General features: G+C 29.4%; 1 protein-coding gene across 1 annotated transcript; it reads right to left on the minus strand.

The window, feature by feature from the left end:
• Positions 1-2,338: 2,338 nt before the first annotated feature.
• On the minus strand, positions 2,339-7,046 carry LOC108455964 (NAC domain-containing protein 21/22). Its single transcript, XM_017754549.2, has 3 exons — positions 6,655-7,046; positions 4,077-4,342; positions 2,339-2,959 (listed from the first exon to the last, which is right to left on the minus strand). The coding sequence occupies exons 1-3, from the start codon at positions 6,821-6,823 to the stop codon at positions 2,783-2,785; spliced, it is 612 nt and encodes a 203-aa protein (XP_017610038.2). The 5' UTR covers positions 6,824-7,046; the 3' UTR covers positions 2,339-2,782.
• Between the last annotated feature and the right edge of the window lie 4,255 nt (positions 7,047-11,301).

Here is an 11,301-nt window from a genome sequence, read left to right on the forward strand (position 1 = left end):
CTAAGTTTACTGTTTTGATCTGGCCCTACTCTTGTTGGATCTCGAGGCCAAGGTTACGCGCAGCCTCTTCGGACATGAACAAATCAAATACACATGTGTCAACAAGCACATTCAATTTTCTAGCGGCAACCATGATGTCTACAAACATCAGCCCATGACTCTTTTTGTCTTCAAGACCCCCTAGTACCGAACCAAGATTATTATCATCCTCATCGAACTCCTCTTTTGCTTCCATAGCAGAGAGTACGGCCTTCTTCAGACAGTCCTTGATCATATGTGGACCATCACAATGGAAGCAACTTATGGGCCCATTCTTCTTTTTATCCCAAGGCTTCTTATCGTTGCCATTCCTAGTGGGTCTTTGTTTGTCTCCCCCACCATTGCCCTTTGGTTTGAATTTAGGCTTGGAAGACTCAGGCTTGTCTTTCTTTCCACCAAATTTGATAAATGATTTTGTCATAGATATGGTCTTGGTAAGCTTTTGGACTCCTTAGAGTTACAACTCTTACTTTGCTTATGGTTTTAACCCATCCATAAAGGAAAAGAATGCCTATTTCTCACCCATATCTGATAGTGGAAGTATGAGTTTGCTAAACTCCTGCACATACTCCCCCACAGTGCCTTGTTGCGCAAGTCGATGCAACTTTGCTTCAGCTTCATCCTTGGCATACTCTGGATAAAACTGTGCTTTAAACTCACTTTAGAACTCCTCCAAGTCCCAATTTCGTCTCACTACGTTTCAAATTGGTGGACCTACGATGCCACCACAACAAAGCAACGTCAATAAGATACATAGCAGCAGTAATTACCTTAGTGGCATTGTCCTTGATGCCTTTGGCACATAAGTATTGCTCGATTCCCTACAGAAAGTTATCCACATCTCTCGTAGACCTTGTTTCCTTGAACTCATTGGGCTTGGAAACATCCACACTAGGCTTGGGTGTGACAACGGCTAACCCTCCATTGCCTAAAGTAGCCTTATAGATTGTGAGCTCACGCTTGAGCTCTGCAATATTCTCTTTCAAGGCCATCGTTATAGCCTCAATAGCATCATCCATACCAGTCAGCTTTTCAACAGAGTCCAACACATAATCTCTAAGTTGCTCCTTTATGGACAGCAACCCATCATTGACCCTATTGTCCATATCATCAATCCTATCCTTGACATCCCCACAGATTCCTCGAGAGTAATGACTCGATCTTCCAAAGCCGACAGCATGTCCCTAAAACAACTAGCTTTTCTAGCCCTCCCACGGGTCTCCATTCCCTCAACATTCTCAGCAACTTCTTTTGACATCTTTCAACGGTGCCTTCAAACGCTAGCTCAGATACCAACTATCACGGACTTAAATTTTTCCCATGCAATCCGTGCAGCCTTAGATGGTTTCTTTGTAAAAAAAAAGAGAAGCCTGAATTGGCCTAACTCGCAATAATTGAGGATTCAACAGGATTCCTCTAAGGCACCAACGAAGAACAACAAAATAACAAAGTAAAAACGAACTTGAAAGATGAACAAAAGTCATAGAGAACCCAGAACACTTGGGAGAAAAGTTTGAGTAAATGCTCTCAAAATTCTATTAATAACTGAATGAATTACAATGAGGGGGATAGGCTTCTATTTATAGTTGAGCCTCCCAAAATCAACGGTATAGATCAAAATACATCAATGGCTAAGATTAAAAGCTATCTAGATATCAAATCTCTAAGATTACAAAATCGTATCTTCTAAAGATTACATTTAATGTCTAGGATCACATATCTTTGAAGATCACCTTCCATATTTGCCAAGCTTCAGATATGGGCTTTCAATCTTTCCAAGCAACGGACCAGTTTGATTGGGCCAAATGGCCTCCTTTAAATACGATGGGTCGTACAAGTTCATCATGGTCGTCATGGTTGCGGGCTCCCATGCACAACCCATGACACTAGTATGTCCATCAAATAACCTAACAAATGAATGTGATTTAACTTTCCTTTTTGATGCAATTCTTATTTCTACCCATAAAACCCTCAAACCTTTAAATTGGAGAAAAACATACGGTTAAAAACACTTGAACCCACGTTCTTTTAGTCATTACAATAGCAACAACCTCAATTGAGATAGCATTCAATCGGCAAAATTTAACTTTTATTAAAATAAATAATTTAATTTCTTAAATTAGACCACTTAATTTTTGACTGGATCTATAATATCGACTAAAAGTTTACACTTTCCCCCTCATGCATTTTATGGGTTGCTGCAGATCCAAGGATGGCACCTGTTTCTCATCCCTATGTTAGATTCAAAATAAATATTTAGATGGAGAAATGGTGAAAGAATAAACTGGTTGGCCTCAAATGAAGATAATGAAGTTAAGTGAAATTAAAAACAAAATCGTACTCCACATGAAACCATTTACAATTTTCCAGTTTAAGATCAATATTAAAGTATTATGAAACAAGTGCATGATGCTTTAATGGGAAACATATATGCCCTAAGTTTGTAATTTAACTTTATACAACCATGACTATGTAGTTTAGGCATTAATTCCAAACTTCAGATAAATAGCTCTAATCTGAACTTCCTTCTCCAAAGCTCAATGGTTTCTTCACATTAAGATAGGTATCCATTTTGCTAAGATGATTCAGCATAGCTTTGATCACTTTTTTTGTCACAAGGGAAAGAGTCTAAGCATGCCACATTGATGGTTATTTGTCCAACAGCTGTTTGTGTTTTTTTCGGCATATTTGGGTCCATATTGGTGAAAATAGTGTTCCTTTGGTTTGGGAACAAATTGGAGAATCAGGGCACTTGCTGCTCATACTTATCATCTAAATTTGGTTGATGAAAACTAATGAGAGAATCCATCAATGGTGGAAGAGGTGAAGAACCTATGTCATCATAACTGCTTTCCATGCTACTAGGTTTTTTACCAATTTGCTTGGTTTTGTGTAACATTCGACATAAAACCCAATCTTCCTACAAGTTTCAAAATGACCAAACAATGAGAATTGTATCATTAATTTTAAACGAGCATAATTTGATGTAATTATAACAACAAAATCAAATTTTGACATTAAAATCAACACAAACTTTTCCTATGCTCATTGAGGATGAAGACAAAAAATCTTTTAGGGGATCAAAAATAAATTATATATTTTAACAATAATAAAATATAATTTTATTATTTTAATAATCTAAATCTTTATAATTTATAAAGGATTAAATTAAAATTTTATCATTTTTAAGCGTCAAAGTGTAATTTTATCATTATAAATTTAAAATTTTATAAATTATAAAATGACGTAAATGGAAAATTTTTCATTTTAGATGAGCTGGCCGCCCCTACCACTGATGCTCACTTTTTGTTAATCTTTTTTTTTTTTTTACATTTTGTAATAATAGCTAAATTGTAATTTTGGTCTCTCTAATGTCTATATTTGAGATTTAATCTCTACACTTTAATTTCTAACATAATTTAGTCTTTATATTTTTAATGTTATTAATTAATTCAAATAATTAATACAATCAAATTTTTAAAATTTATGTGATTATATATAATTTGACATAAATAAATAACCAATTTAATAAAAAATATGGGTAATAGATACTAATTTAAATAAAACACAAAAAGGACAGTTTCTTTAACAATATAATAAAACTAAGAAAAACAATCAAATAAAAATTAGTCGCCTTGTGGTATTTAAAAATACAAAAAAAAAAAACTCGCTGAGAGATCTGACTTTGACATATATTTAATAGTTTTAAATTGCAAAATGCCCCCAAGATTCATGCAGAGATTAAAGACTTTATAATTTTAAAAAAAAAATAAAAGGTGATTCTTTGATTGTAAATTTGACTGAAACTCCTTTTTTTATTATAATCAATTTTATATAAATTTTATACGTTAGTAATGTAAATTACAGTAATATAAAGTTGAATTAATTTGAGGTATTTTCATAATATTTTATACAATGAAGTTGAAACTTTGCATGAAAAATATAAGGATATTGATGAATTTATAAATTTGATTATTAAAATATCAATTATAAAAATAACGTTTATAGATTGGAAGCAATGTATAAGTGTAAGGTACCTTGAAAGTGGAGACGCTGAAGGTTGGTTGAAGCCTGAATTCATGCATGACCCAATCAGATTTAGTTCCACTGGGAGCCCTACCATGGTAGAACACCAAGGTTTTCCTCATCCCAACAATGGTGCCTTTGCTATGGACAGCCTTATCTTTCCCAGTGGCCTTCCAGTACCCTGACGTTGTTGCCCTATTCGTTCGCAATCCTGTTGCATATTTTCGATCTCTTTGGCTGTAAAAATACCATTCCTTGCTATTTACCCGAGCCGTTTCTATAATAAATTTAGTAATTTCCAAAACGAATATACATAAATTAATTATTTTTAAGAAGTGATATTACAAATATAAAGATAGTTTAATGATGAAACTGTAAATTTATTAATAATTCAATAATCGTTTTTTTTAATTTTTTTAAAATTTAATGATAAAAAATAAATTTATTAATATTTTAATGTTGAATTATTGAACCCAACTCTATTGGATGATTTCCTTGGGGGTGTAATTGAAATTTAAATATTCTTTGGGTAAATTATAAAATCCAAGAAATAATTGTGAAGGCTAATTGAGGTGATAAACACTTGGCAGTCCAAAATCCAGATTAATATGCATAAAAAAAGAATAGTTTGATTAGTGGCTTAAAATAGCTGACCTGATTGTTGAGTGGTCAATTTCCGTATTAATGGAGAATTAGTGAAGATAATAATGGAGGGGTTACTTTGCTTACACGTGTAGTACGCGTGAATATAAGTAATTCCCACCACTGTTTTTAAATTATTTAATTATCAACGTTGATGAGATGAAAAGACTTTTGATTGGATTGTAACAATGCCAAAACACTGTCGATTTTGTTTTATTAATTTAGAGATTCAAGACTTTTCAATACAGCTCAACTAGTTATTATTAAACTTGTTGATCCATCGAGCTAGATTGCGATATCAAAAAAGTTACAATTTTTTTTTCCAATTTGGTTTTCAACTAATAATAATATTTATATATTTATAATTAAATTATTAAATAATAATTCTGGTTTAATCAACTAAAATAACTATAAAAAATATGACCCAAACGAGCTAGACAAATAATCCGATTTTAAATGGGTCTGGCCATTATGTAATAGAAAATCTTATGAAAATATAATTTACTATTAAAATTATGGATAAAATATGCTTTAAGCAAGGACAGCGGGAGGGAAGCAGGCCCTGCTCCTCTGGAAATTAATAAATTTATATAATTTTAAAATTTAAAAATAGAGATTAATTTTCTAAAATAATAATATAAGGTTAAATTCTAAATTTGTGAAAAGTTTGTGGAATTATAATATATTTTACCCTAAAATTATTGATTTTAAGCTAAACTAATTAATCAAAGCTGTCAAATTTTAATTAGAAATTATTCATGTAAATTTAGTATTTAGTTTACTATATTATATTAAACTAGGGTTTATAATTGAAGCAAGGTATTTTAGTTTACTGATTAATTTCTTTTACTTGTTTTCTTAAGAGTAATTAGTAGAAAAGTAGTGGTAATTCTCGGAGTCCATTAATATTCTTTGACAATTTTGTACCCAAAAAAAAAAAAGAGAAAAAGAAAAAGAAAAGAGATATTCATGATAATAGTAAATATATTTTCATAATATGTAAATCAACTTCATTGCTATAACCAAGAAAGACGTTTTATTTAATTTCGTTAAGAACTATGTCTGAATGTAGACATTTTCCCACCGCACAAAATGGAAAACATGAACATAAACTGAAACATATCCTTGATTTGCCTGTCACTCAAATATATATATTAATTTTCTCTTATGAGATTCATATCTAATATTATATTGGACACATATTTAAATATTGACATGAAATATGATCTCTTAAATATATTAAGAATTGGAAAAAAAAATCAATTATATTTGTATCAGTCATGGAATGCAAAAAATGAAAATATTCTTGTAAAACCCGTGAAGAATTAGATGAAAGAAATTTGATGGATGCATGCCTATATTTCATGCTCAAAGACTATCTTCACTAAATTTAGAAGCAAAAAACATAAAAAGGGTAAATTATACCATTCCTCATTAAATTATGGGTAAGCTTTCCTTTTATCACTTAATTATTTAAAAGTTTTTATTTAAGTCACTGGGTTGTTAAGTTTTTCTTTTTAAAGTTTTGCCAACGAGCTTCAAATAATGATTTGATGATTGGTGAAGTGGATCAGTGCCCATCGACAAGTAGAACATATCTTAGATTCAAGTCGATTTGACAGCCAATGTCGAACATCAAAGAAAAAAACTGTTTGAATTTTGGTTCACAAATTTATGACGTCTAAAGTTGTTTCATGAAAAAAAAACTAAACTGTAAAAGAGAAGAGGAAAGAGAGCTTTCGATTGGTGTAAGCATTACGAATAGAGAAAGGCATAAAACATTGATTTTAACAGCCTAATGACTTAAATAAAATTTTTTGAATAGTTCAATGATCAAATCGAAACTTTTTTTAGTTAAATGACTAAAACAAAAACTTACTTATAATTTAATGACTAATGGTGTAGTTTACCCAACATAATTAAATCGTATGATAAATCTGATCATACCAGGAATATCCCAGGGCTCGCACTTATTGAGATCAACTTCAATCATGAGTTGGAAGGTATCAGTTAAAGCCACCTTCCTCATCAAATAATCACAAACAAGCTCTTCATCTCTAGGATGGAACCTGAACCCTGTTGGCAACTTGGCTTCTACCAACCTTATGTTACTCATATTTTTAAAGTTTCAATAGAGGCAAACACAGAAAGAAAATTGGCTTTGCAAAAATGAGGTATTTGAGAATAAAAGGTCTGCTCTAGATAAGGAGAAGGCAGGGAAGAAGGGGGAAGCCTTAGGAGAATAAATAAACAAGTTAAGTCAAATAGGTAAAATGGATACAGAGGCTTAGGTGTTAATTATTTGGATGATTTAAGACCTCAGCTATCATCAGCAATTTGGCAATTGTTGCCAACCTGCTGGTTTTTGTATATATATGTATATTCTTCTAAATTGTAATTATTCAAAACCCTCTTTCGTCATTGTGTCCTTTTCATTCCTTTAAAATTCTAAAGGAAAAAGAGAACCTCTCATTATAAAGTTGGCCCATACAACCAAATTAAATGGGGAAAAGCATTTATGCTGGCCTCATCAAATCCAATAATTTACATTTTGTTTTACCCATACCTTTCTAATTGTGAACTCAATTTTTAACTACTAAAAAGTGATAGTTTCTTCAATATTTTATTTTAATTATATATAATTATGATAAAAATTATAATGAAAATTCTTAAAATTAGATATTTATAAAAATCACAACACCCACCTTTTTTTTTCATTTTACTATGCTATTACAATTAAAGGGTAAAAAAAAAATTCCTACAACCCATATTTCAATTAATTCTCAATACTACCAATCAATTTCCATACACTAAAAATCCTACAATGAAAATATATATACATCTTATTTTTCATTTATTCTGACGATAGTCATCACTTGTAATTATATATATAAATTCTTTTAAAAATATTTATTACTTTTTTCTATTATTAAATCCTTGAAATAATAAATTTTAAATTATTATACTTCTTGATATTATACCCTTTGAAGTGGGTTTTTTCATATTCAACAAGTATCTTATATTCTTTTAACTAGTTTATATACACTTGTGTAATGTATAAGTTGATAGTGTGAATTATTTAAAATTTAAATAATTAAAAATTTTATTGTATGGTATTTTATAGTTTTAAAAATATGGAAAATATTATTTCTTCTTTTCATATAAGTAATTTATTGCGTGATTACAACAATGAATTTTATTGATATAAAGTGAATTACAATAACAAAATAAAGCCCAGATAATAAATGCGACTGGTATAGCTCAAATTCAAGCCACACCTGAGACAATAAACACCTTTGACCATCAGACTATCATATGAGATTTGATGTGTTACATATTTGAGTTAATTTGAAGTACTAAAAAAATGATAAATTCAATTATTTATTTTGATAGCATGAAAATTTTAAAATAATAGTAAATGAATGATTAACGAAGTAATTAAGATTACCGTTTAGGTGACAACATAATTAAGAGGAGTATTCATAAATATATGGCATTAAATAGGGAAATAACTGTTTTGTGAAAAATTATTAGATTGACCCTTTGGATCATATCCTATGGGTCGAACCAATAAAATTAAAACATGTCCATATTTTTGCAATCTTAATGACTAATTCTTCTAATCCTTTTGTAACTCCGATACAAAGTAAAGGACGAAAAAATTCACAATCATTGGAGCATATTGTCAGCACACATAGTAGTCATTGAATTATCCAGTCTAAACCTTAAAAAAAAAAAACCACGAATGTATTGGATCCATGAATCAACCAACAGAGAGTGATAAGAGAACTCCATTTTCTAGGTCGTGAAAGCATAGAAAGCTGACAGATGAATTGGGTCCTTGGATCGATCTACGATAGTTTTAAGGGGTAATGTCTTTTGACATTCTCCCTCTTGTCTCGTTTCTTTGTCGATTTTCATTTCCTTTCTTTTACCTTCACTCTGGATAGCCAATATCTTGACAGTAAGTAATCAAAGTTACTCTTCTTTGAGTTTTCAATTGAAAATATTTTTATCATTTTCACTTCAATTGCAAATGTCAAGATAGAAGCTTCTTTAAATCTTTTTTTTGAATGCTACATACATAGTTGACTATTCATATTTGGGTGGTTCATCGTTTTGTTTGGACCTCCCAGTATAATGCTTTGTTTTTTGAGCTCCTAATTTCATTCTTTCTATTGTTTGCATTGTAATTTTTTTGGGGGAAGATTATTATCTAAAAGCTGGTTTTTATCTGATGGAAAAGGCTAATAGATCTGGTTGTTTTTTTTTTTTTTTTAAATTTGTTTCAATGAACCACACCATAATCGCTGACGGGTGTATTTTATAAGAATAATGTGAAAGAGAGAAACATGATTATGATTTTAAAGCAACATTGCACACAATGGTGAAACCAAAACCCTGCCAAAAAGAACCATTGCTTTCTCTTTGGAGAATTTTTCGATTAAATTAAAGCTTTGTTGTTATAAATATGGTGCAGTAGAATCAGAGGCTTAGGGGAGAGAAAGGAGTTAATCTTTGAAGCTAGATCTCATGCATTTGGCCAGGTCCAATTTGGGTCGAGTTAATGTAAAAGTTTAAGCTTATTTTTTAAGTTTGAGTTCGACCCAATTTGAGAAATGAGTATAAAATTTTGTCTAAACTTGACTAAAATAAAAAAATGTTAAACTTGAACTTAGCTCAACCTGCTTGCATTAAATTTTTTTATATAAAATAAATTTAAAAATATAATACACCAAATATACTAAAAATATTAACATAAATATTTCTAAACAAATTAAAAATATATTAAAAAATCTTTAAATTTAAATAATATTGAGATAGTTGCAATTTAGCAAGTAAATCTAACAAAATAAGAGTTATATAATATTCAAACAATAACAACAAAACAATAGAAATATAATAGCAAAACATCACAATGACAACAAACAACAGCAAAATAACAACAAAGCAACAGTGAAAAATTTAGGCAAATTTAGGCTGGGCCGAGCCTAGGCCAGGCCAAAAAATTTTACCCAAGGCTCAATCCATTTAAAAAACGGGCCTTATTTTTATCTAAACTCATTTTTTGTACTTATATTTTTACCTAAATTCTCTAACTTTTCAAGTGAGCCTTTCAATCTGAGCGGATGACCTAACTCACAATCAAGTCTATTTGTAGTTGGCATTCAAAAATATCCATGTGTAACAAGGGCAAGTAAAAAATATTCACATGTTTTAATTTTATTGGTTGGGCCCATATCCTATATGGTACGAAGGATCTATAATAATTTCTTTAGGTAAAAAAATCTACTAATATGTTATAATATTTAATGTGTTGATTTAATATGATTTGCTTTGATTTTATGTAATAAAATTAAAAAATATTTTAAAATTGAAAAAGTTTATTAGTGACAGGTTAAAAATATTATAATTTTAGTTTTTGTAATTATGCGGATAAAATTGAAAGTATTTTGATAAAATTAGGCATTGTTTGATAACCCATTAAAAATATAAATGAACAAAACTTAATATTTTTCAATGATTTAATTTATTAAGGTAATCTATAATAAAGAAACAAATGATATAATTTTTTCAATAAAAGGTGTGAAAAATGATAAGTAGATAATGAGTTGTTTGTCACTTAATGTAGAATTTTTATAATTTTTTTATTTTGTTTTATTTCTTTAAACATTATCTTTTAAATATTTTATCTTTAAAATTTAAAAATTACATTTATCAAACAGTCTAATAATTTTCTTTACTTAATTTTAAAAATATAATAAATAAATTTTATAACCTAAACTCAATACTTAGTTATTTAACACTTAATTTATCAAACATTATCTTATTCAAAGAATAAAGGAAAATTATTGAATAAAATAACAACATTAATATATAATTTTGTAAATACATGGCCAATAATATTAAAAATGTAGTTGATAAATTAAGATGATTTGCATAGAATTTTTAGTATTAGTATTATATATTATTGTATTAAAATAGAAGTTTAATTTTGGTTATTGTTATGAGGGATAAAGTGACATTTGATATTTTTATTTTTATAAAATATTTAATGTGGTGCTTGTATTTTATAATTGTTTAATGTGTTTTATCATGATACTTGTACTTTTATAAAATGTTTAATGTGGTACTTGAACTATCAATATATGTTTTATTACGGTAACTAGTGTTAACACTGTTAGTGAATTTTGTCACGTAGAATTTTTTTTTTCCAAATCATCAAAGTCCAAATGGATAATATAACATTATGTGAAAACTAAATTGATGCGTGATATTCGTAACATGTTTTAAAGATTTATAAATGAAATGTTCTTGAGACTAACTTATTATCACGATTAAGGCAAGTGTACCTATCGAACAGTAGTATAGTTCAGTAAGACCGGATTGTCGAACCCAAAGGAACTACGAGTACTAGTATTTACTTCCTTTTTATTATCTAGCCTAAAATTTAAGAGGTTTGGTTATCTAAACTAATTACTAACTAAGAATGCACAGAAAGAAAAACTTGGGAAAATACTTTTGGGAAAATTCGATTGATTGAGACAATACTTAAGGACAAATCCACCTAGACTTCACTTGTTATTTGACTCT

This window comes from Gossypium arboreum, chromosome 5 (assembly GCF_025698485.1).
Source record: "Gossypium arboreum isolate Shixiya-1 chromosome 5, ASM2569848v2, whole genome shotgun sequence".
Classification (NCBI taxonomy): Eukaryota; Viridiplantae; Streptophyta; class Magnoliopsida; order Malvales; family Malvaceae; genus Gossypium; species Gossypium arboreum.